Source organism: Oryx dammah, unplaced genomic scaffold (genome assembly GCF_014754425.2).
Source record: "Oryx dammah isolate SB20612 unplaced genomic scaffold, SCBI_Odam_1.1 HiC_scaffold_10, whole genome shotgun sequence".
NCBI classification, from domain to species: Eukaryota; Metazoa; Chordata; class Mammalia; order Artiodactyla; family Bovidae; genus Oryx; species Oryx dammah.
In genome coordinates, this window is record NW_024070194.1 from 51,547,253 (window position 1) to 51,574,204 (window position 26,952).

General features: G+C 40.7%; 1 protein-coding gene across 1 annotated transcript in view; it reads left to right on the plus strand.

The window, feature by feature from the left end:
- The window catches only part of ST8SIA6 (ST8 alpha-N-acetyl-neuraminide alpha-2,8-sialyltransferase 6), a 135,967-nt gene that overhangs the window by 55,020 nt on the left and 53,995 nt on the right, over window positions 1-26,952 (plus strand). Inside the window, exon 3 of the mRNA XM_040248962.1 lies at window positions 23,027-23,116. Coding sequence (XP_040104896.1) covers window positions 23,027-23,116 — 90 coding nt within the window. The remainder of the gene's footprint in view (window positions 1-23,026; window positions 23,117-26,952) is intronic.

Here is a 26,952-nt window from a genome sequence, read left to right on the forward strand (position 1 = left end):
TATCGATTCCTGGGTCGGGAAGATTCCCTTGGAGAAGGAAATAGCAACCCATCCGAGTATTCTTGTCTGGGAAATCCCATGGACAGTGGAGCCTGGTGGGCTACAGTCCATGGGGTTGCAGAAGAGTTGGACACAACTTAGCAATTAAACAGCAACAACAACAGCAAGAGACAGGGTCTCTAGGTGGATAGTGAAGGTTAAATGAGGTCATAAGTGTGGGACCCTCATCCAGTAGGAATGCTGCCCTTCTAAATAGAGGCAGAGACATAAAGAGCTTTCTCTGAACGTGTGCACACAGGCAAAAGGCCACGTGAGGACACAGTGAGAAGGCGACCATCTGCAAGCCAGGAAGAGGGATCTGACCAGAACCCAACCCCAGTGGACCTTTGATTTTGACTCTGAGCCTCCAGGACCGTAAGAAAAGAAATGTCTGTTGCTGAAGCCACCCAGCCTGCGGTCTTGTGCTGTGGGCAGCCCATGCAGACTAATGGAAGCCCAGAAGTGAAAGGTTTGAGACAGAGTGAAAGATGTGTGAAGGTGTTGCCTTCTGTGCACTTCTGTCTTCCCAATATAGCCATGAGATGGGAGCTTAAACCTAGGGAGTGTGGGAAGTTGAGACAGGGAGAAGACACGAAGTAATGATTTTGAGAGAGGAGAGCAAAGTTTATTAGGGAAACAGTAGGGTTGCCAGGTACCATTAAATGTTCATTTGAAGTTTGAAGAGCTGCATTTATTTTATTTACATTTTATATTTTTTATTGAAATGAAATTCACATGCCATAAAATAATCACTTAAACCCACTGAAAAATGTGCAGTTGAGGGCCTTTTGTGCATGCATGCTCAGTCACTAAGTCGTGTCTGACTCTGCGACGACATGGACTATAGCCTGCCAGGCTCCTCCAAGGGAAGTCCAAGGGATTTCCCAGGCAAGAATACTGGAGGGGATTTCTTTCCATTTCCTTCTCCAGGGGATCTTCCTGACCCAGGGCTTGAACCCACGTCTCCTGTGTCTCCATCATTGAAGGCAGATTCTTTACTGCTAAGCCATTGGTATATTAAAAATGTTGTGCAACCAACAGCACTGTATAATTTTAAACATTTCCATTGCCTCAATAGAAAAATCTGTAGCCATTAATCAGTCACTACTTATTGACCAACTGTTCCTCCAGTCCTTGCCAACAACTGATTTGCGTTTTGGTTCAATGTATTAGGGTCTTAAAGAGTTGGACAGGACTGAGTGGCTTCACTTTCCCTTTTCATGAGATTACTCATTCTGGAGATTCCACATCATTGAAATCATACACTATGTACCCTTTTGTGTCTGTTTTATCTTTTTTAATTTAGCATAGTGTTTTCTTTATTTTTAAAAAATTTTCATTTTATATTGAAGTATAATCAATTAACAATGTTGTGTTAGTTTCAGGTGTATCCATATACAGTAATACACGTAACTATTCTTTTTAAAATTCTTTATTCCCTTTCCCCTGGAGGAGGAAATGGCAACCCACTTCAGTACTCTTGCCTGGAAAATCCCATGGACAGAGAAGCCTGGTGCAGGCTACAGTCCATAGGTCACAAAGAATCGGACACAACTGAGTGACTTGACTTCACTTCACTTATCCCATTTAGGTTATTACAGAGTATTGAGCAGAGTTTAAAATGAATCATTTCAGCGGAGTTTTGTGATTTTTCTTCAGCAATATTTGGCTGATCCAGGATTAGCTCAGATGGCAGGGCATTGGGCCCGTCCAGGACTCCAAATTTTCCAAGCAAGGGTGACAGAGAGAGAGGCAAGAGAATTAAGAGTGTGTTTGAGGGTGTAAGTTGGGGAAGAAGAGAAATAAAGATAGAAGGTGTGTATTGGAAGGAGATCTCCATGAGAAGGAAGAATTTTTGCAGAGAGGATACTGGAGTAGGGGAGCTGGGCCAATAGAATGTATGAAATTAACAGCAATAAATTATATTTATTATGTGAAACTGATGATAAAAATCCTTCACAGCATTGTTCCAAGGATAAAATGCAAATACTTGGTAACCTATAAAGTAACTTTTCAGCCTGATAAAGTAATATAGTAGAAAATATCTTGATTTCCTTAAGGCATTCCACTATAGCTGTCACTCATAAGCTGGATTGATGAATGACTAATTGCATTATTACAGAAACAGTTTTGATTTTGCTTGGTTTTAGCTCTGGGCCAAATCCCTTGGCAAAGTAATTACTACTTTCATCTCAGTGAACCCTTAAGTAAGAAGTTTCAGCTGGGACACCGGATGATAAGTAAGGCTTTTGGAGTTTTCCAAAAGCCAGAAATGACTAGATGAAAAAGATATCAAAGAACCATAATTTTAATTTCAGGAATTTTAGGCACAAAGTTACACTAACTCTGAAGAAATATATGCAGACAGTACTTTTTATATTTAGAATTGCTCAGGCAGAATGAGAATGTGAAAAGACTTGTAAATTCCAAATTACATTCAATTGTATGTAATAAAGAGATTGAGGAAGTTGAGAAAATATGTATTATTGCTGGGGAAGAAACAGAAGAGTTGAGAAAAACTGATAATAAGTGGTTGAATTAGATGGAAGCATTCATTGCCTAAGGAAAAACCCACAGCTATAAGAAGAATAATCATTCTGAATATTATATTTCTTGAATTAACAGGTGCATTCAAGTTTTGATAGAATTGAAAAAAAGAAGTTAGATTAACAAAATGCTAGCCCGTGTGTTATTTCAGCCTTTCCTTGACTATACTATAGGCAGACTTCGTTTATTGCACTTCACATATATTGCATTTATTACAAATTGGATGTGGCAGCCTTGCATTGAGCAAATCTGTTGGCACCATTTTTCCAATAACATTTGCTCACTTCATGTCTTCATGTCTCTGTGTCTTATTTTGGTAATTCTTGTAATATTTCAAACTTTTTTCACTCTTATTATATCTGTTATGGACATGTGTGATCAGTGATCTTTGATATTACCACTGTGATTCACTGAAGGCTCAGATGATGGTTAGCATTTTTTCCAAGAAAGTATTTTTAAATTAAGGTATATATATATTTTTAGACATAATGCTATCGCACACTTAATAGCCTACAGTATAGTATCAACATAACTTTTATATGTTGGGATGCCAGAAAATTTGTGTGATAAGCTTTATTGTGATATTCTCTTTATTTGGTCTAAAATCAAACCCACAGTATCTCCAGGTGTGCCTGTGTTCATACACATTTAACTCCTCGAAAATTCTTATGCATAAAGTTCCTAGAAGGTCTGTATATCAGGAAAATGCAGTTCAGACCAAAGGAAGACAATTTAATACAACTGTTTTTGTTGTTTTTCTAAAATTAAAAAATCGTGTTTTTTTGTTTGTTTTTTTTTTTTTTGGCTACACCACACAGCATGAAGCGGCTGAAATGCTAAGTTGGGAGAGTGTTAGAGGGAAGATCTAAAGGTCCCTGGTTTGATCCTGGGTTTTGGCAGTTCAGTTTTGGGGCTTCCATTATGGCTCAGCTGGCAAAGAATCTGCCTGCAATGTAAGAGACCTGGGTTCGATCTCTGGGTTGGGAAGATCCCCTGGAGAAGGGAAAGGCTACCCACTCCAGTATTCTGGCCTGGAGAATTCCATGGACTATACAGTCCATGGGGTCACAAAGATTTGGACACAACTGAGCAACTTTCACTTTCATGCAGCATGTAGAATCTTAGTTCCCCTACCAGAGATGGAACCTGTGCCCCTTGCAATGGAAACGCAGGGTCTCAAACACTGGCCCACCGGGAAAGTTTGATGCAGTTGTTTTGATGTCTTAGTGGTTAGATTCCTTAGGCTGAAATTAAGAAGTCACAGCAAATTGGTCTTCCCTCAGGGTGATCCCTGGGCATGGCTTTCTTAGGTCACATCTTAGCCCCCCTTCACCTGAGGCCTGACACTTAAAGCAGGAACTGGGCTCACAGAATGTAGCTTGAGGAGCCTATTTCTCTCCAAAACCTGGGGCCTGATTTAGAGGCCCAGTCCCTACTTGAGCGCTTCTGCTTGTTACTCATCCCTCCTTGTCCTCATTTTGATTGCCTGGAGCTGGGTCAGTCCATAGGGTGGGAGTGAGGCTCTCAGTGGCCAGAGATGGGGGCTGGCAGAGGGCAAGTGTTGTCCAGAGTAATAGAAGCCAAATGTTGGTGACATGGCGGTCACCATGATTTTGAACCATGGTGATCATGGTGATTTTGAACCATGGTCAAGATAAAAGCCTGGAAAGGCAAATCTGTCCAGTGGCATTTGGGCAGGAAGTTGAGAATTGAGTAGCTTTAAGCACCCACTGCTGTGTAAGAGGGGTCAGGGGACCTCCAGAGGCTCAGGGATTCAGTTCTCTGACTAGACCAGAAGGGGGCTGTCTTTGCCAATAGAGTTGGGTGTGAGGACAGAAAAGTTTCCTTAAAACTTTCTTTCTTAATTGGGCTTCCCAGGTAGTGCTAGTAGTAAAGAACCCACCTTCTAATGCAGCAGCATATGTAAAAGACATGCGTTCAATCCTTGGGTCGGGAAGATCCCACCATGCTTTTGTCCATAGGGTTACAAAGAGTCTGACGTGACAGCATGCACTCACAGTTGATTTACAATGTTGTGTTAATTTCTGCTATACAGCAAAGTGATTTAGTTAAATACATATATCCATTCTTTTTCATATTTTTTTCCTTTATGGTTTATCACAGGATATTGAATACGATACCCTGTAGACCTTGTTGTTTATTCATTCTATATATACAAGCTTATATCTGCTAAGTCTAACCTCTCACTTCATTCCTCTCCCATTAAAAGCATTTTTTAAAAATCCACGTGTGTTCATTGTGAAGTATGATCCATCAAAAATTCATTAGAACTTATTGGCATGTATGATCCTACTCACAAACTCTATAGTTTCCCAAATGAATAGGAAATGGAACTAAGAATCAGCCAAAGAGGGAATATCCTCTAGGGGAAGGTACTGTAAAGAGGAGCCTGAAATGTTGCAGGAAAGAGGCCCTGTCCCAAATGGAGACAGAGCACATGGGCCCTGCCAAAATGCATAACCAGACCCAGTAGCTCTGACTGAACGAGAGTCAGAATGTTCTATATTTCCAGTGAAATAACAGCAGGGCATTTTATCAGCCGGGAAACTGTGAATATTCAGATATGCGATTAATATACTTTAATGTAATCAAATAGCTCAATTTTGTTGAGTAGGTTTATTGCTCCTGAGTTTCGTGAAATGAGACTTGATTGACTGCACTGCTCAGAACCCAGCACCTCATTCGAGTAATTGTATTTCCTCTTTTCAAGAATTATTATGTTGTGCTGTTTCCTTGTTGAATTTCATCTGTAATTATATTGCTCTATTTTGAGATGGATCGGTCTCCTAGGACACTCTCGTAACCTTTCCTAATTATGGTTTACCTGAGCACAGTAAATTTGGTTAGCCAATTCTCTTACACTTTCATTCATTATTAATGAGAGCATTTGGACATCGTTTTAAATGCAGTAAAATCTCAATTAAGTAGAGTGAAGGGAGACTGTGTTCTTCTGGTTAATTAAATCTTATAATTAGCTGGGGTTTAATCAGAAGATCCTTTTGATTCTAATGCTTCCTGTTGACTTTTTTCCCCTAGAATTTTATTTTACTTTTCGGTCTGATCAGCTCTGAAATCTCTTTTTTCCCTGGATAAGTTATAATCCTGAAGTATCTCAAGTTCATTGATCATTTATTCATTAATCTATTTGCTCAAATTCATTAGAGGGCCACTAGTAGATGAGGAAGACACAATCATGTTGGAGACAGACATACAAATGTGTCATAGAGAATCAAGGGACAATTCTGGAAGTTGTTTTTAGAACACATTCTAGTTTATAGTTTGTTTTTTAAATGAAAACAAAGGGAGCTTTATTGAAGATCAAATAAAAAGTATAAACAGTGAGTCAGACAGCACATGAAGTGAAGATTCCAACATTCCTTTTTTTGCTTATGTTGCTTTAAATAGTATTTGAGATTAAAGGCTGAATATAATTCAACACAGTAATCCTTGTAAGACTTGATTTACTATATTTGAAGAGTCAAACTGTTAACCTCTTCACCCAGAACTTCACTTCTCAACAAGATGTCGTCCTCATTGCACATTTCATGTCTGTTTACGTCAAATTCTAACCAGAAAAATGGGTACATTTATTTTTTAAATTAAATTTTACTGAAGTATAGTTGTTACATAATGTTGTATTAGTTTCGACAGTAGAACAAAGTGAATCAGCTATATGTATACATATATCCACTCTTTTTTAGATTTCCTTCCCATTTAGGTCACCACTGAGCATTGAGTAGAGTCCTCTGTGCTACATAGTAGGTTTTCGTTAGAGATCTATTTTATACTTAGTAGTGTGTATATATATATACACTATGTATAATCCCAATCTCCCAATTTAAGTTCATCTGTATCATTTTTCTAGATTCCACATGTAAGCAAGATTATACAATATTTGTTTTTCTCTTTCTTACTTCACTGTATATGACAGTCTCTAGATCTATCCATATCTCTGCGAATGGCACAGTTTCATTCTTTTTATGGCTGAGTATTATTCCACTGTATATATGTATCATATCTTCTTTATCCATTCCTCTGTCGATGGACATTTAGGTTGCTTCAAAGTCTTGGGTATTGTACAAGTGCTGCAGTGAACTTGGGGGTGCGTGCATATTTTTGAATTTTCTCTGAGTATATGCCCAGGCTTGGACTTGTTGGATCATATGGTAGTTCCATTTTTAGTTTATTGAAGAACCTCTGTACTGTTCTCCATAGTGGCTGTACCAATTTCCCTTCCTCCCACAGTGTAGGAGGATTCCCTTAGTTTATAGTTTCTTCATCATTGCTTTACACAACATGGGTCATAGAAAAAAATCTTTATTGACAGCAAGATTCTTATGAGGTTTCTGTTTACTGAATGAAGTAGTCTCTCTGTGCATTTCAGAATTTCAAAAATCATCATTTTTCTGTGGTAGGGCCTTCTGCCTCATTTCACATTTACAAAATTGCCACAGTGAGATAAGACATTCCACTTGCTATTTTTATTTTATTATGACATATATTCTCATCATTTTATTTCATATTTCAGGTGCCCCAAAATGTTTAGACATGATTTCTGAAAGATTTTTTTGCATTGATTTTCATTTTGATGACACTAACCTGAATTCTACGAGTAAACCCAAACAGCCTTTATAAGATCTACCAGTTTTGAATAGATCAGTAAATTAGGATTTTGCTCACTGTTCAGATGTGTTCAGTGACTAGCCTTTCGAGTATTTATGTTTAGATAGCATATAATTCCCTGGAGCCTTCACAGTAATTAGGAAGCTTCTCCATATTGGCACCCAGTCTCACCATCACTTTTCATTGCTTCAAATTTTGCTTGCTCTGCTGATCAGAAACCATTGTACCACTCTATTAAACTTTGAAAGAAGATTCCATTACATTATCTACATGATGTCCCCAGTTTTTGAACTTAATGTTACCTTAATGTTACCAAACTGAACTTGGGTCTGCTCACCTGCCATGCAGGAAAACCCATCTACTGACTCCAGATCATCCTGAAGGAACATACAGCGTTTATTCCAGGGCCAAGTAAGGAATATGGGCAGCTAATGGGCAAAAGACCCAAACTCTCTGATGGCTTTCAGGGAAGGGTTTTTTTACAAGGCAATACTTGAGGGGTGGGCTGCAGGATGCATGACTTCTGATTGGTTGATGGTGAAGTAACAGGTGATGTTTCTGGAAACTTAGTCATCAGCTTTCTGGCTCTAGCCAGTCTGGAGTCTACGTGCTTGTGTCAGCATGTAGTCAGCATCCTCCCCCTGGGTTGGGGAGGGGTTTTGTTTCCTGAAGAACCACACAAAGTTGTGTCAGACTGTTATGCATATCCTTTTAGGAGGAATCAGGACTCTGTTTTATCAGTGAACTCCTGTCATGACTTTTCTTGTTAAACTGCTTTTCCTTTGTCTCTGTTTTCCTTCACTTTCCTAATTAGTAACTGCTTTAGCCTGATCTTTGGAACTCAGGAAGGCTTAGAAGACAAAAGCCTTTTTCTACAAACCAGAAATGGGGAGGTGGGGCAAGGAAGGGCTTTTGTACACAGAAGGGCTCCACAGAGTCCTTCTTGGTTTCACTAACGCTTTCCCGAAAATGAGCATGAAATATGAATATCTAAAAATGAACTATAGACTTAAAGGTAATAAGATTTTCACTCTTTGATGACTAAACTTATTTCATAATGGTGATTATGTTTCTAATATTTAAGGATTTTTAAATTCTCAAGTGCTATCCACTACTATACAGACAGTACCAGAGACTCAATATGGAATGTGAATGAGTTATTTTCTCAATGAAGGTCTTATCTCAAAACTCACTTCTCCAACATTTTTCTGAAGAGACACTTAGTTGACAGAGCAGAAGGTTTAAGAGACAGGGGTTCAATCCCTAGGTTGGGAAGATACCCTGAAGTAGGAAATGGCAACCCACTCCAGTATTCTTGCCCAGAGAATCACATGGACAGAGGAGCCTGATGGGCTACAGTCTATAGGTCACAAAGAGTCAGACACGACTGAAGTTACTTAGCCTAACTGAATTTCTTGATTGGGGGTACATACCAGATATGGACATTTAAATATGAATTTTAGCAAACATTTTAGAGATATTTCCAACACATGACTGTTAGCCTTTTTTTAGAAGAGAGTGCATCCTCCAAACATCATCCAATTTTCTTGAATAATGCCCATTGGAGGGCTGTGTTTGCTGGGCTGGTTAAGCCTGAGTAGAGGTGTTAGGGATTATTGGAGGCCACCTGTGTGCTGTCTAGCAGGGCTCCCGGGAGGATGAACCCTGGGTCTGTCTCAGGAATGTGATTATGTTAAATGTTCTCAGTATCATACATCTCCTTTTACAGTATTTCCTTGGTCAAGCTCTTCAGATCAAAAAGGAAAAAAGAAAAATAAACTCTTATTTAGAGACACGGTAACCTAGTCATTTTACTCTTGTAGTTTTTCCAGTTGTTTCATTGTTTTTCCGTATTTGTGCTTCTGGCCATAAGTCAGGCCCAACATTTCTTTCTTTTTAAAAATATTTATTTATTATTTTTAAATTTTTGGCTGCACTGGATCTTTGTTGCTGTGCATAAGCTTTCTGTAGTTGCAGAGAATGGGGGCTTCTCTTATTGCAATGTACGAGCACCAGAGCACAGGTTCAGTAATTATGGTGCACAGGCTTAGTTGCCCCACAGCATGTGGAACCTTTCTGGACCAGGGATCCATGTCCCCTGCATTGGCAAGTGGATTCTTAACCACTGGACCATCAAGGAAGTACAGGCCCACATTTTTTGTAAGTCTTACTCTAGACTATTATGAAAAAATTATCAGGGCAGATGAACTTGATCCAGGAGGCTTATAAAACTTTATCACTCAAAGTGTAATCCTCAGTCTAGCAAGTTGGCATCACCTGGGAGCTGGTTAGAACTGCAGATTATTAGGACCCTTTCCAGAACTGCTGAACCAGATTCTGCATTGTAGTCAATTTCCCTGGTGATTCATGGCCATGTTGCAATTTGAGAGGCAGCTACTTCAGGAGGCATTCACGACCTTGACAGCCACCTAGAGAACTCCTGCCGAGTACTGCCTAAGTGGGTTCTCTGTTCCAGTCACCATGCTGAGTATTTTTATACATTATTATTATAAACTTTGCATCAAATCTATTAAAGAGATAGCGATACCCCCATTTTGCACACAAAGCTGAAAGCACAGAAGGGTTAAATAGTTTCTAAGGAGCTAAGTGTCTAGTGTGTAGCAGAGCAGGCATCTGAACTGTGCTGTTTGCCACCAAAGTTTGTCCTCTTTATGAAGGTAATGTTTATTCAATTTGCAGATGCTTCCAGCACACTCATTCAGAGTGTTAAAATAGTAAAATCATGTCTTTCTTATGGATATGGAAATGAACACTTTTTAAAGATTTTATTTAACTCATCAGTAAGGAAGCTGGTAATGTGTTACAGCCAGTTCAAAGGAGCAGACACGATTATAGATCAAGAATATGGAGATGAACATGCCAAGGGAGGCAAACAGATTTTCCCACTGTAGGGGAGTGTTTTCTCTCCACTGGACAGAACTCATTTGCATGCCCGTAGACAAGAATTGTTTTATGTTGCTAGCTCTTAACTTCAATACATAGAATTGCAAAATAACTCTATTAAAGAAAAAATTATTCATGACCCTACTGCAATGGGTGTAGGGACTCCTGCAATGGAGATTTACCATAGAGGAGAGAGATTGGACTGAACTCTGAATCCAGCAAGTAAGTATGGGGATTTGTAGCCTAGGAGCAGGTGGGGATCAGAGGAGGAAGCATCAAGGGTAAGGGATGATTCTCACCAAACCAGCCTGATAGAAATCTTGCTGGAGGCAGTCCATGGTGACTGAACTGGGAAGTGGTGGAGGATGAGGAATTTGATCAGATATCAAGGGTAATAACACATGGAGGATGGGGGAATTCTAGATAAGCTGAATCAGCAGTGTTCTTATTAAAACTGGTCTCTTAAGGACATGCTCATGAATGGGTCCTAGTTGAAAAAGGGGAGTTTGACTAGAGTTTGGTCAAGGAGAGACTATTTGTCAGTTCCTGTAGACTCAGAATCCAGTAATCTGAAGTGGCAGATGCTGTAGACCAGAGGTCCCCAACTTTTTTGGCAGCAGGGACCGGTTTCATGGAAGACAGTTCTTCCATGGATTGAGGGTGGGGAGGGGATGGTCTTGGGATGATTCAAGTGCATTACATTTATTATGCATTTTGTTTCTATTATTATATCAGCTCCAACTCAGATCATGAGGCATTAGATCCTGAAGACTGGGGACTCCTGCTGTAGGCAATGAACAGCTCACCACTGAAAAACAAATTTTTCACTATACGTGGAGGTAGAATAGAATAATGGCTAGAAACACAGACATGCACTGTGTGGGTTCAAAAGTCTACTCCAAATCCAACTAACAGAGTAACTGTATATAGTATGCCCCTTGCTCTTCCAGTGTCTTATTTTTCTTCTGTATAAAATGGCATGGTCCCTACAATGTATATTCATTGTGAGGAATATGTGATACATGTAAACATGTAGTTTACAACAATACAAAGCACCTCACGACTGTCCAGTGGATGTTGCTGTCATCACATTCATGCTTCACCTGAAAAGCAGATCAGAATTTTTACATCAAGGAATAATGTGGATATTAGTATCAAAAATATACTCAGTTTTTAAATTCTTTCCATTTGCCGAGATCAAGCATTCCACGTTGTTTTTGTTCAGTTGGTAGGTTACGACCTACTGTTTGTGATCCCATGGACTGCAGCACACCAGGCTTCCCTCTCCATCACTATCTCCCAGAGTTTGTTCAAACTCATTTCCATTGAGTTGGTGATGCCATCCAACCATCTCATCCTCTGCCACCCCCTTCTCCTCCTGCCCTCAATCTTTCCCAGCATCAGAGTCTTTTCCGGTGAGTCAGCTCTTTGCATCAGGTGACCAAAATATTGGAGCTTCAGCTTCAGCATCAGTCCTTTCAATGATTATTCAGGATTGATTCCCTTTAGGATTGACTCCAGCACCACAGTTCAAAAGCATCAATTTTTCAGCACTTAGCCTTCTTTATGGTCCAACTTTCATATCCATACACAACTACAGGAAAAACCATAGCTTGGACTACATGGACCTTTGTCGGCAAAACGATGTCTCTGTTTTTTTAATACACTGTCTAGGTTTGTTATAGCTTTTCTTCCAAGGAGCAAATGTCTTTTAATTTCATGATGCAGTCACTGTCTGCCATGATTCTGGAGCCTAAGAAAATAACATTTGTCACTATTTCCATTTTTTCCCCATCTATTTGCCATGAAGTGATGGGACTGGATGCCACGATCTTAGTTTTTTTTAATGTTGAATCTTAAACCAGCTTTTTCACTCTCCTCTTGCACCTTCAACAAAAAGCTCTTTAGTTCCTCTTCACTTTTTGCCATTAGGGTAGTATCATCTGCATATCTGACATTATTGATATTTCTCCCAGGAATCTTGATTCCAGTTTGTGATTCATCCTTCTGGCATTTCACATGATGTTCTCTGTATATAAGTTAAATAAGCAGGGTGACAATATGCGCCTTGATGTACTCCTTTCCTAATTTTGAACTAGTCCATTGTTCCATATCTGGTTCTAAGTGTTGCTTCTTGACCCACATACAGGTTCCTCAGGAAGCAGGTAAGGTGGTCGGATATTCTTATCTCTTTAAGAATTTTCCACAGTCTGTTGTGATCTACACAGTTAAAGGCTTTAGCATAGTCAGTGAAGCAAAAGTAGACATTTTTTGTGGAATTCCCTTGCTTTTTCTGTGATCCAGTGTATGCTGGCAACTTCTCTGGTTCATGTGCCTTTTCAAAATCCAGCTTGTACATCTGGAAGTTCTTGGTTCACATACTGTTGAAGCCTCGCTTGAAGGATTTTGAACATGACCCTGCTATCATGTGAAATGAGTGCAGTTGTACAGTCATTTGAACGTTCTTTGGCATTACCCTTCTTTGGGATTGAAATGCAAATTGAACTTTTCCAGTCTTGTGGCCACTTCTGAGTTTTCCATATTTGCTGGCTTGCTGAAAGAAGTTATTCACAGATCAGAGATGTACATTGGTCTAGAAGATAAAATTTCATATCAGTTATTATAATTAGAGATAAAACAAGTAACAATCACATAATATTTCAAAGGAAGGGAATTAATGTTAATAAAAAATCCAGTCTTTAATAACGAAGAACATAGGACAAGACATTGAAATGCCTTTCATTAAAAATACTCAGTTTATCCAAGGTTTTCAAATCCAAAGCAGATTAAAGAGAGGTCAGAATAATCTTGGTTAGATCAAGTAAGAAAATATTGTCAGAGGTGGGTTTTGGAAGGCTTAGAAGAAGCACTTCCCTGAGAGCCTTTCCTCCCTGACTCTACATTCTTGAGTTGATTTTAAGCCCCCAAGGATCTCACAATTAGGGACAGTGAAAGGAGACACGTAATGATCCAGTGGTAGTCATTTGTTTTCTTCCATTTATTCCCAGTCTACTCCTATTTTATTTCACCTCTACTTTGACCCTCTTCTTACTCATCTAAATTTGAAATTTTAATGAGTCTCCATATCAGATTCATCCTCTTGATTACCCTCACTTCAACCTGCATATAGGTAAGGTGGTGCTCCGTGTGTGTCTTGGAGGACTTAACACCTAAACTGGGTCAACCTGTTTCCCTCAGGCAAGCTGTGGAGTGAGTAGGGGGAGATTGCAATTCAGAAGGACTGAAAGTCTTTTAGGTTCATTACTCAGTCCTTCCTTTAATGTTATAGTGGTGGGCACTGGTACTGTTAGTGGTTTGGGGACATTGTGTGCTTCAGTGAATATGCTGGTGTTGTTCATATCACACATCTCTTGAGTTATCTGATGCTAATCCTCCTGGAAACAGTTTTACAACTCTGTAAGATGCAGTTAATTCAGAGCAACACAAAACAATTCTTATCTATAAATATGCAAATTATATCCAGTCTGGTAGAGGTCCAATGGACTTAACTTTGCACATCCATTTCAATATTCCTGATCTGCAAGTCTGTCTGTGGCTTCTCCTTTGAATCTGTTCCTTCATGAGAAATAAAATAACATCTGTAATGTGTGTTCATTTTATATAGGTAGATTTATGATTGTCCATCTCTGAAAACTATCTTTCAACCATGGTGGAGGGACAGACTACATTAGAGTAACAGATTTAGTAACAGAGCTAATTAATAAATTTTATCAAAGGTTACCAAAAACAGGTAAAAATTAAGATGAAAAACCAAGTTCAGTTCAGTTCAGTTCAGTTCAGCCGCTCAGTCGTGTCCAACTCTTTGGAACCCCATGAATCACAGCACGCCAGGCCTCCCTGTCCATCACCGACTCCCGGAGTTCACTCAGACTCACGCCCATCGAGTCTGTGATGCCATCCAGCCATCTCATCCTCTGTCGTCCCCTTCTCCTCCTGCCCCCAATCCCTCCCAGCATCAGAGTCTTTTCCAATGAGTCAACTCTTCGCATGAGGTGGCCAAAGTACTGGAGTTTCAGCTTGAGCATCATTCCTTCCAAAGAAATCCCAGGGTTGATCTCCTTCAGAATGGAGTGGTTGGATCTCCTTGCAGTCTAAGGGACTCTCAAGAGTCTTCTCCAACACCACAGTTCAAAAGCATCAATTCTTTGGCACTCAGCTTTCTTGACAGTCTAACTCTCACATCCATACATGACCACTGGAAAAACCATAGCTTTGACTAGATGGACCAAGTTAGCAGAGATTATTTGCAGAAATTTCTGCAAGTGAAGGTGCCTGCAGTGTTCCTGTATAAGGAAGTAGTCATTTTTTAAGCAGTTCTTATATTTTGAATTAAATGACATCCACCAAAATACAGATTCAAGGTTTCTTGAAACTAACATAATGGTGGAAAATAGCCAGCATCCATTCTGAAGACCCAGCATGGTAAGCATGTGCTTGCTTGTCTGTCTTCCTCACCAGACGCTTTGCTCCAGGGAAGCAGGCAGATGGTCTTGTCCACTGTCCTTTCTCCTGTAGCCACTGTTCCCTATGGCAGAGACACCTGGTGAGTGACTGAACAGAGGCTGGCCAGGTTCTGCCGCTATTTCTATAGGCACCAAGACTTGATTTTTTCAGTTTTTGGGTTTCATTGCTATTTCAAAGACAGACTTGTGTTTACCAAACTCATAAGAGGGTGATATATAAACCAGAATATTAATTTGCCAGTTAAATAGAATAATTAAACTCTCCCATTAGACTGGAATGTTTGCCTTTGTCTCTCAGGGAAACTACATGGCAGGGGTTCACATGATAATCAGGTGTTTGCTTGATAAACTTGAAGTGAGCACAGTTGGCCACTGTCCCCTCTGTCCTAGAGCTGGCAGGCCCGCTGTCACACCAGTCTACAGAGGGATTTCACCTGGGGGTCAGGACGCACTCGTGGCTCATCAGCTCCTCTTCGTAGGAACAGGGAGGGAGCATGCAAGATCTGTAGATAGGAGAATTCCCATGCTTTGCGCTTTCCATTGTAAGGCTGTATTTCTAATCTGTTAAGGTATTCTTTCTTCAGAGAGACTAAAATTGATTTGGTTTTAAGCTTTTCATTAGATTCACAGTTCAGTTTAGCCCCATTTCTGGGCACTGTAAATAGAATTTGGATTCTTTTTTTTTTTTTTTTTCCTTTTAAATATTTATTTATTTGGTTGTGCCAGGTCTTAGTTTCAGCATGAGGGATCTTTTAGTTTCAGCTTGTGAACTCTTGAGTTGGGGCATGTGGGATCTAGTTCCCTGAACAGAGATCAAACTGGGTGTCCCCTGCATTGAAAGTGTAGAGTCTTAACCATGGACTACCAGAGAAGTCCCCAGAATCTGAAGGTTCTTGAAACTCATTAGTGACTTATAAAGAAATCATTCTTTGGGATGTTTCATTTGTCCAGGGGACTGATTGCATATTGCATTAATTAAAAGTCATTAACTCTGTGGTTTACAGGTCCTTGTGGATACCCACTAAATAATGGTGACATTACTTTATAGTGATTGAATCACTTGTTCAGTTAAGAGATAGTCTTTGCCTTATCAGAGCCTTAATTATTATTAGTTTGCAGGAGCCATTGTAGTCTCTAAGCTTCTTGCTGCTGTTTTGTGAAATCTTGCCAGTTGGTTTTCAAGTCTGACTTATGAAGACAGAATTTCTAAAAAGCAGATCAGCCACATCGATAACAATGGTAGCAGAAATGCTTATTTTTGTGTATCTCTCCCTCAATCTTATTAAAGTTTTTTTTTTCTCCATGACATACTGAAATGATGAAAATGTGCCTGAAGGCTAGGTTGCCAGTACCAAACAAATAAATACTCTAATTAAATAATAAAAGCAGTCAGAATCCATAATGTAAGACTTGCAAGGAATGGAGAAAGAAAAATTTGTACCAGTTAATGCTTAGCAAGCTGTCACGAAGAGATGAGCCTGGAATCACTGTCAGGGACCAAGTCCTGGATGGCTCTGTATCTCCAGCGACGGGACATGTCCAGAGGCTGATGGGTTCCTGGCAGAGGTTCGAGCAGGGAAATAACATGTTCAGATATGAGTGCGAGACCACTCACGTTGCGGGCCATAAGGACAGAACAGAAGGAAAAGAAGTTGGTTGAGATATTTGGAGAAAACTGGCAGGCTGAGAAGACAGGAGATCTGGAGAGAACCCTGGAGGGTTCTGTAACTAGGTGCCAGTCAGTTGTTTTAAAATAGCAATCAGGAAAGGAAGAACCATGGGAGACACCAACACCTATGGGCTGGTCCAAGAAAGAGCCTGCCAGAGAACCCTGATCAGCAGTCAGAGGTCGAAGAACAAGCAGAAAGGGCTGTGATGGGAACCAGGTGCCCAGTGAGTGGTCAGCCATTCAGATGCTACTGGGAGGTTAAGTAAGAGACCTCAGATCTCCCCTGGATTTGGTGATGCTTTCCAAGAATGGTTGAATGGATTTGTAGGAAAAGCAGAGAAACAATTAGTGGGTTGAAATCCGAAGGAGAAGCAAGGCAACAGGTAGAGGAGAAGAGCAGAATGAGTTGTTTTGTTTTTGACTTTGAGAAGGGAGAGAATTGAACCTGGGGAGGAGGCGACAGTAGAAGGGAAAGGGCAAAGGTTCAGAAAAGAAGAAAATGAAGGGAGAGGCTTGGATCATTGAGGAGACAGGAAGGGATGGAATAGCAGGTAGATTCTGCTTTTGTAAGAGAGATACTTCTTCCTCTGAGATGGAAAGTAATGGCTTATAGCTAACCATCGAGTCTCACCTGGCAGCATCTTTTTTCCTGAAATAGAAAACATGATTATAGAAGTTAGAAAAGCACAGAATGGTGAAGGTAGCACAACAGTGAATGTGTAGGTTAGCCGTCGAGGGAAATGGGAAGGGAGATGGCCCCTCGGAATAGAACTGTCAAGGCACCAAAGGCCTAGTGTATTGGACACCATAGATTTATCAGGGCCCCAACCCACCTACCCATGTGATTTTGTTGCCAGCAATCTTAGCTGGGCAGGTATAGGAATGCATTAGGCCAGAGGCTGCATTGCTGCATAATGGCATATTTGCAAGGTGGATGCCACAGAATGTTGAAGGGGCAGGAACTTGGGCATCCTGGCTTGTTGCCAGATGTTACTCATGCTACAAATGAGCAGACAAGCAATCTTGTTTAGTGATGTGCAGGCAGAGATTGTGGTCTTATATTGGAGCATTTGATGAGGCTTTGGCAGGGCAGCTAGAGCCATCTCAGCCCTCTAGTCTTGGAGACTTCAACACTCACTTGGTTCATCAGGTTCTAGCACATCTCCAGGAGGATGACCACTGTCCCTCCATGACTTGTCCTGGGAGATGCTCTCCACTGTGTATCTGGCAGTTCTCTTTTGTAGAGAACTGATGTGGGGAGAAGGGTAGGGGGAAGGGGGAAGGGGATGAATTGGGAGATTGGGATTGATATATGTGCACTGCCATATGAAAATGCATAGTGGGAAGCTGCTGTATAGCACAGGGAGCTCAGCTATGTGCTCTGTGATGACATAGGTCTGTGGTAGTGTGGGGCAAGAGAGAGGTGCAAGAAGGAGGGAATATATGTATCCATACACAGCTGTATGTACTAACACAGCATTGTAAAGCAACTATATGCCAATAAAAAATAAAATAACAAATAATAAAAAAGAAGTTCTTAAAAGGAGCTTTCACCAGCAAGTTGAAATTAAAAAAAAAAAAAAAAACTATCAGAATTGGCAGAAACAAAATTCTTATTTTGAACCCATGAGAGTCTGGCCCCAGAAGTTTTGGCTTTTACAGTTTATATAGAGGCCTTGCTGGCCCCTGTGCTTTTCTTTCCTAGACCCAACTGCTCAGACCATCAACTTGAGTTAGTTTGGCATCAGGGTCCCTTTCTGGTCATATCCCAGACTTCTACCTAACTGTGGGCTCTTCTGGCCCCAGGCTCTGCTGTGCTTTCTCTGTTGCTTCCTCTATCATTTCAAGTTCTCCCCAACATTCAGTCCTTTTGGATGGGTCTTTCCAACTTGATCCCCAGTCATCCTTCCTCAGGTTACAAGTCAGCTCACACGTGTCTTAGAGCCATTTCATCTTCTGCCACATTGCTTGTGATCCCAGGTCTTTAATTCCTGCTTTTATCTCGATGAATTTCCCTCTGTCCCCTTTGCCTTGTCTGAGAGATGTCCCCAGATCAGAAGTTAAGGAGGACTTTTTTCTAATAACTTCATCTTAGTGGATGCCAACTTCTCAAATAGGATCTGTCCACGGGTCATGACCTTGCTCAACTGAGACTGGGAAGGTTTCTTCTTTTCCTCTCTCAAGAGTAAGTAAGTCCCTCACAGTTCTTCTCATGGGCTCAGATCCAAGGAACATCTGGTGATAGTTTAGTCACTAAGTCGTGTCTGACTCTTTGCAACCCCAAGGGCTATAGCCAGCAAGGCACCTCTGCCCCTGGGATTCTCCAAGCAAGAATACTGGTGTGGGTTGCCATTTTCTTCTCCAGGCAATCTTCCTGACCCAGGGATCAAACCCAGGTCTCCTGCATTGCAGGCAGTCTCTTTACTGACTGAGCCACCAGGGAACCTTGAATATCTAATTCTCACTTATTCTCACAACAGAGGACTGATGGTCTAGCTCTCTCTCTGGAAGGTCTATTGCCTTCCACTTCTCTATGGATCCTGGCATCTCTTATGGAGTCCAGTCTTCAAGTATTTTAAAACATGGTGGTTATATTGCTATATTTCTGTCACTTTGAATAACAAGCATTGTTGAAAACAGCATGAGCTAGGAGTCTTGACTAAGAGACACTGAAAGGGGTTATATTGATCAGATGCCTAAAGTAGACAAATGTTTGAAATTTAAGGGTTCTGCAGATGAGTATTTTAACATATTCCTAGGAAGGTTTTAATGACATTAGATGAAAAGGAAGAAAACTAGGAATGAAAGGAAGAAAAACTAGGAATTCAGAGGAAGAAAACTTTGAATGAAAAGGGGGCAGGACAGAAAGAGAGTGCAGAGAACTCAAGGGGCTTCCTTTCTGTTCCTTTGTCTGTGAAGTGACTTCTGTGGGTAGGAGAGGTTACCAACACCTATAGCAACAACAGTTTGAGGAAACAACACAGCAAGGCATTTAGGAGAACAGGAATGCAACATTTATTTAGTAACTTTCATATGTCAGCTGTTTTTATGCACATCCCATGTAATCCCTTGTTTTGATCTGCCTGAATGGACTGGGCAGCTTATAAATACCAGAAATTTATTTTTCATGCTTCTGGACATCCAAAATCATAGCACCTGCAGATCTGGTGTCTAGAGAGCCCACTTCCTCATAAACAGCCATCCTCTCACTGTCACCTCACAAGGCAGAAGGGGACCAGGAAGCCCTCTTGGGCCAATTTTACAGGGCACTAATCCCATTCATGAGGACCCCCATGACCTCATGACCTCCCAAAGCCCCAGCTCCTAATGTCATCACCTTGGGAGCTGGGATTTCAACATATGAATTTTGAGGGAGACATAAACATTCACTCTGTAGCATCCCTATAACCTACTGAGTAAAGATTTGAACAAGGAAACTCTTGGATTTCAAAGGCCAGGGTCAGAGAGTGGAACCCATATTCAAGGCTGGCCTGCTGGCTGACACCTAAGGTCCCCCCTCTAACTTTACTTTTGCATTTCCGCTTCAACCCAGATACCCTCACTTGCTTTCCATGGGCCTTCTGTGATTTCAGTTGGGCAAAGCTGTTTGGACTTTTTATTAACAAAGATACTCATTGATTTAAGGGAAGTTCTATGACACTCAACCGTAATGATGCCTGCTTCTCTGTTTCATGATTCAGTCTTGCAGAGTCATCGTAATTCAAAGCACTGCTGGCTCAGTAATTCACTTCATTAACGGTGCTGCCTGAATAAAATACACAGCAAGTTAGAAATAAACAAATCTTTGGAAAGTATGATAATACATTCAGAAAGTACAGAAGGTGCGGCATGTAGACAGAAAGAGGAAGGAAGTGGGAAGAAAACCTTATCAAGATAAAGAGGAGTTTTGTGAGCCCATAAGATGCTTGTATACTGTCTTTTTAGACAAAATTTCTGGAAGATTAATTATGACTCTCTCTTGTTTATATCTTTACCTTGATACCGCCTGCTCCCTCACCTCCCATATCCAGTTTATTATGAAGTCCTGTCAGTTTTATGTCCAGAATAGATCTCAAACCTGTCAGCTTCTCTTCCCGCCCATGGATGTTGGCTGTGGGCTTCTGGTCCACTCCTGCACCCTGATGATCTCTTCTTCCAGGCATGGAGGATGGTTGCCCTTCTCTGAAAATTGCTGTGAAATCAGGTCGGGCAGACAGCTAGTTCTGGCCAGGCTGAAGCATCAGATAAAGAGTAAGACCTTCTAGCACTTTCTCCTTCTGCCACAACAGTTACGGAGGCAGGTTGTTGAAAGTGCCCTGAGAGTGCAGTATGTGGTATTTCTAGATCACGTGGAGCACGGCTGCCCTAGAAAGCCACCAAGTGTCTAGTGGCCATTTCATGAGCAAGAAATGTCAGCAAGAAAAAAACAAATATCATATATTAACGCATATATATGGAATATAGAAAAATAGTACTGATGAACTGATTTGCAGGGCAGGAATAGAGATGGAGATGAAGAGAATGGACTTGTGTACATGGCAGGGGAAGGAGAGGGTGGGACAAATTGAGAGAGTAGCATGAACATATATACACTATCATGTGTAAAACAGATGCTAGTGAGAAGCTTCTGTGTAGCACAAGGAGCTCAGCTTGGTGCTCTTTGATGACATAGAGGGGTGGGATGGGGCCTGTGGGAGGCTCAAGAGGGAGGGGATATATGTATACATACAGCTGATTCGCGTTGTTGTATAGCAGAAACTAACACAACATAAAGCAATTATCCCCATTAAAAAAAATACATGGTAAAGATTAAATAAATACTAGTATGTGCAAACAAAACAAACAAAGAAACAGACTTTTGTGATGGAAAGCACCCGCCAATGGGCAACCTCTGTGGTCACAGCATAATCTGTTCCATCCTGTCTGGCAAAGCCAGGGGCTATCATCTCTCTCCTAGAGCCCCATAGAAGCCTCCTAACTTTCATCTTTTCTGTGGTTCTGCGCCCTCTTCTTTCATCTCTGAGTCAACTTCTTAAAACCTCTTACATGAGGCTACACACGTCCATCTTTCCCTGCCCCCTAACCTTGTCTTGCTGTCCATGTTATTAGGGTTCCTTCTGATCCTAGGGTTCACCAGGCCTGTGTGTCATGGGCCCTGCTTCCTGCTCCAGACACCCTTAAAACTTTCAGTCTTGAGTCTCACTTGCCTCCTTTCAGTTCCTCAAACATTCTGCAGCCTTTGCACGTGCTTTCCCTTCTATCTGGAAATGTTCCCAGCAAAGTAGCACCCTTGGATTACCCTGGGGATCTCCATCCAAATGACACTTTCTCAGAGGCCCCCACATGATGCAGGCAGCTCTGGTTACACTTCACCATGGCATCCACTGCTGTTTTCAGGGTTCTGTCCACAGACCAGAATTTTCTATTCATTCGTGTGGTTTTGTTTGATACACGTTGTTCTCCTTAACCATACAGGAAGCTCTGCTAGGGAAAGGGGCTGTGTTCTGTGTTTTCCAATTCCATATCCTAAGCCTCCTGTGGCTGTTTCCTAACTCATGTTAGATTCTCAGCAAATATCTTCAGGATGATTAAATAGATGCCTTACCAAGAAATCAGAGTTGTGTGCATATTTTTGACATATAGGGAGAATGATGGTTGATATTTTTTGAACTCTTACTATGGTAGGTATAGTACAAAGTGCTTTTCTTTCCTTTTTTAAAAATTTATTTATTTATTTGGTTTCACTGGGTCTTATGAATAGGCTTTTCCAGTGGCTCAGATGGTAAAGAATCTGCCTGCAGTGCAAGAGACCCAGGTTCGATTCCTGGATTTGAGGATCCCCTGGAAATGGCAACCCACTCCAGTATTCTTGCCTGGAGAATCCCATGGACGGAGGAGCCTAGTGGGCTACAGTCCATGCAGTTGCAAAGAATGAGACACGACTGAACATCTTATTAAGAGTTGAGACATATGGGATCCAGTTCCCTGACCAGGAATGGAACCCAGCTCCCCTGCATTGGAAGCCTGGAGTCTTAGCCACTGAACCACCAGGGAAGTCCCCCCAGTTGTTTTTCATTGTTTCCTCTATCATGTATATATCATGACAATAACACTATAAGGTAAGAACTAGAGATGCAGAAACTGAGGCCTGAGTCGGCTAACTAGTAGCACACGTGTGTCTGCAGGGCTTATTTGGCAGCCCAGCTCCATAACCTGTTTCCTTAACTTGCTTTTTTGATTTGGTTTGTCTCCAGCTCCAGTTTTTCCAGGCTCATACAACAATAACAACAGGTCCTTATATCACAGCTACTGTAATAATTAAAGGCCAGATTTATCTTGCCTTCTTTTGAGAGAAAATTATTGATCTTCTGTGTCTGCATGCTTCCTACCAGAGACAGCATCTTTTTAAAAATAAAGTCTGTTTACACACACAATGATTAAAACTATTCAATAACTTGTTCAGTTATATACTAACCTCAAAATATGAAAACTTGAAAATACAGTCTTCCATGGAGAGTTCCTTTCTATTTGACTTTATCATGTCAGTGTATTAAAAAATTTAGACCCATCGTCAGAGGTGAAAATATCAATTTCCTTTTCCATGGAGAAATCCAATAATGGGATGAAAATTAGACTTCATTTGGGTACACTTTATCAATAAATCTGATTTTTGTTAACTGTATCTCATAAATTCTTTTAAATCAATCTGTTTTTCTTTTAAATCTTTTTCATGAAACAGCACATATCTGAATGAGAAGTCCCTCCACCTGATGGAGCGATGCCAAAATCTGCAAGCGGGCTTGGAGACTTTATCTAACAGAACAGAAAAGTAAGTTCTACTCTTCGCATTTAATTTGGTTTTAAAATAAGTGTTTTGTGTCAAAAATGTTTCATAGCATCTTTTTAAAAAATTAGCCTCTTGAAAAAATTTTAATTAATTAATTTTTGGCTGTGCTGGGTCTTTGTTGCTGTGAGGGCTTTTCTCTAGTTGTGGTATTCGGGCTTCTCATTGAGGTGGCTTCTCTGGTTGTGGAGCATAGGCTTTCGGGCATGTGGGCTTCAGTAGGTGGTTCCCAGGCTCTAGAGCACAGGCTCTAGAGCACAGGCTCAGTAGTTGTGGCAAACGGGCTTAGTTGCTCCATGGCATGTGGGATCTTCCTGGATCAGGGATCTAGCCCATGTCTCATGCATTGGTAGGGAGATTCTTAACTACTAAGCTACCAGGGAAGGCCCAAACTCTTCATAGTCCCCGGATATCATGCTTGAATTTTTCTGCATCCAGCCCAGGCCTTTGGGAAAAGTGCCTTCTTGAAGCTTTTCTTACATGAGTCAGTTTGAGCTGGCCACTGTTTTTGCCAAGACCTTTGCTTATGATAGATTGGTCAGAACTAATACTTGTAAATGCTTCTTTTCTCAATTTTTTAATACTTATTTTTATTCATTTATTTATTTATTTGGCTATGCTGGGTGTTAGTTGTGGCATGCGGGATCTAGTTCCCTGACCAGAAATCAAACCCAGGTGTGCCCTGCATTGGAAGCAAGTCTTCCCTGCTAGCCACTGGACCAGCAGGGAAGTCCCATGCAAATGCCTTTTTTCTTGCACAATAAGTACAATGAATTTTGAGGTGGTTGTAAAGTAGCTTATGCATTGTAGATGGTGCTGCACATCCGTTTTGATCATGTTGGAGCCATTGTTTTCCTTATTTGTTGGGCTCTTCCTCAAACTTTTCTTGAAGGACTAAGATTCCAAACCTCTTGCACCATCCTCCACGCATCAGATCTGTGGTGCCACACCTTATGAATAGTAGAACTTGGAAAAATTGGTCCTTACTCCCCCATTCCCTGTTACAAACTGTCTGTATTCATTGCCTGATGTGGGAATCAGTGTGTAAAAGTTACAATGGACTGTCTTCAACTCTCTCTCTGATGAACTATTCAATATTTTTGCTCCCCAAAGTGACAAAAGTGCTCAATGTAACAATGAGCCATTGCTGTACTTTGGAGCAAAGCACTTGCATCAGCATGGCAGAGCGTTCTTTAATCATGGAAGGTGATTTGTTTTCAACACAAAGAATTAAAAAAAAAAAATTTTGGCCACACCCCACAGCATATGAGACTTTAGTTCCCTGACCAAGGCTGGAACCCATGCTTCCTACATTAGAAGTCTTAACGACTGGACCACCAGGGAAGACCCCACTGCAAAGAATTTTACAACTCTTTTATGGGCGTCAACAAATATGGTTAACTGCAATATGCTGATGAGATTTCCTGGGCATAGTTTGCTCTCTCACTTTTTTCCTATTGTTTTGGATTTGATGTTAAGACTTTCTCAGTTGTTGTTTAGGGGGATACCTTTCCATGATCTGCACAATTTTCAGCCAGCTCATATAATTAGCCTGCACTAGTATTCTGTTTGGCAAAAGTCTAGAGAAAGTAGGCAGGTCCTGACCATTGTTATGAAAGTGTTATTTTGCTCATAGGAGACTAATTTGTTCAATAGTATTGTCTATTGTCAGGAATTGTACATTCTGCGACCAGCGCTGATACAGAGGTACCGGGGACAATTGGGAAAGCTATTCAGAGTGTGGTAATAAAAAGCAATTACATTTTCTTAGAAATAATGATTTAGCTCTGTTTTTGTCATGGTCTGTTAAAGACTTAGAATTTCCTCTTTCTTCAGTCAATTTTCCCCTTTCAGATGCTAAAATAGAATTTAAGAAGATGGTGTTAAAGTGGGAGGGAGCAGTGATCTTTCTCCCACTGGTCTTTTAAAATTAATTAATTAACTTTAATTGGAGGATAATTACTTTACAATATTGTGATGGTTTTGCCATACATCAACATGAATCGGTTGACTACATTTTTGAGTGAAAGCTAATGGTTGGCATTGGGAAAACCATCGGATTCTATATTTTCTGCATAAGACTGTGAGCTCCAGGACTGTGAGTTCGTGGTTCTGTCTGTGGTGCCTATCGCAGGACTCAGCACATAGTAGTTACTCAGCAAATGTTTGTGGAATTAAATTACTAAATGAATAAATATACTTCTTAGGTCTTCAAAGGATTTTTCTTCACCATCTCTAACTGTGTCCATAAACTTCAGTTCCTTTTTGAAAACTATTTTTAACTTCTCTGGCTCTTTCTCTTTGAATCTGAAGTTTTCTGTTTTTTCCTGCCTCATCCTTTCTCCTTGAATGTTTCTCTCGGTTTCTCCATCTCAATCCTTTTTACCAGGTGTCTCCTGGATAGAATATTATACCATACTAAAATGCTGCCTAGCCATCTTATCACTGCATCTTATCACTTGCATTTTTCAGTATGGCAAAGATTATTTGTTATCTTTTCTGCTTACTTTTTAAAAAATGATAATTGTGTGGATATTCAAGTTGTCTATCTTAGTACACATTGTTTCAGACCAATGAGCTGATTTTTCAAGAGCAAATACTTCAGAGGGGCTGACCCAGGAAATGATCTCATTCCTCCCCCTGTTGGGTTTTGCTGCCTCTGTCGCTGTACCATTTTCTTCCTGTGTTCCTCTTCCATTTTCCCAGATGATCGTGGAACCCAAAAAGGTTACATCTTTGTTTGTTCAGTTTCTCCCATCTGGTCGGGGTAAACGAACTGCTCTAACAGAATCTCCCCAAACAGATTATCATATCACAATCTTGTGTTCTCTCTCATACCATGTTCAGTATAGACCTTCCTTCTTGATCGGGCAACTCTTCTCTGACTACTGACTCAGGGATTCTGGATCCTTCCATCCTATGATGCAGACATCTTCAACAGGTGATCTGAGGGTTGCTCCAGAAGCAGAGGGTGCTATAGAGAAGGTACACATAGCTTGGAGGGGACATGCATAACTTCCCATAATATCCTACTGGCTGGAACCAGCCTACCTATATGTTTGGGGTCATGTGATTGGGATTGGCCAATAGAATGTGAGTGCAGTTGTCTCATGATGGGCATGAGGGTTGTAGTGCCCAGCTGGGATGCCGTATAGCCAACAGCTACATGATTTGGAAAGACAGCACCAGTCAGTGACATCAACCAGGTATTTCTGCACCATATGCATTAAATATTAAATAGCTCAGCTGTTCTTATTACTGTATTGACAACAGATCCCTCAGGTCTTCCTTAAAGATGAAAGGAAACATTTTGCTTAAACAATATCTTACATCCTCTGAACGCTTGAATAGTGCTCTTGGTGAAAGGAGAGATTTAGAGATCTTCTTACAGAATGTAAGCCACTGCCCTACATCTTCCTATGCAGTCATGAGGTTATGAAAAAGCCTCTTGCCTTCAAATAGCTTTTCTTGGTAAAATTCAAATTCTCACAATTAAGGTTGGAACAAAGTCTTGCATCAGCTAGGTGTGGCTTGAACCATACACTGCTGGGTGGATGTGTATGTCTGATGAGCTGTTTCATGCTGCACCATTTAAAATTACCGAGAACAGTAGAATTTTCTGAAAGGATCATCTTAATAGGGCATCATAAAGATGTTTGTTCGAAGACTCTGTTTGCAAGGTGAAAGGCAAAGTGAATTGAAGACTGGCCCTAAGTGTTCTTCCTGTTTATTATCTTGGGGAGCACAGCATGACCTGAATTGCAGCTTGAAAAGAAGAAGTATAAATAATGGTAGATCAGGTTTCAAAAAACATGACTCTG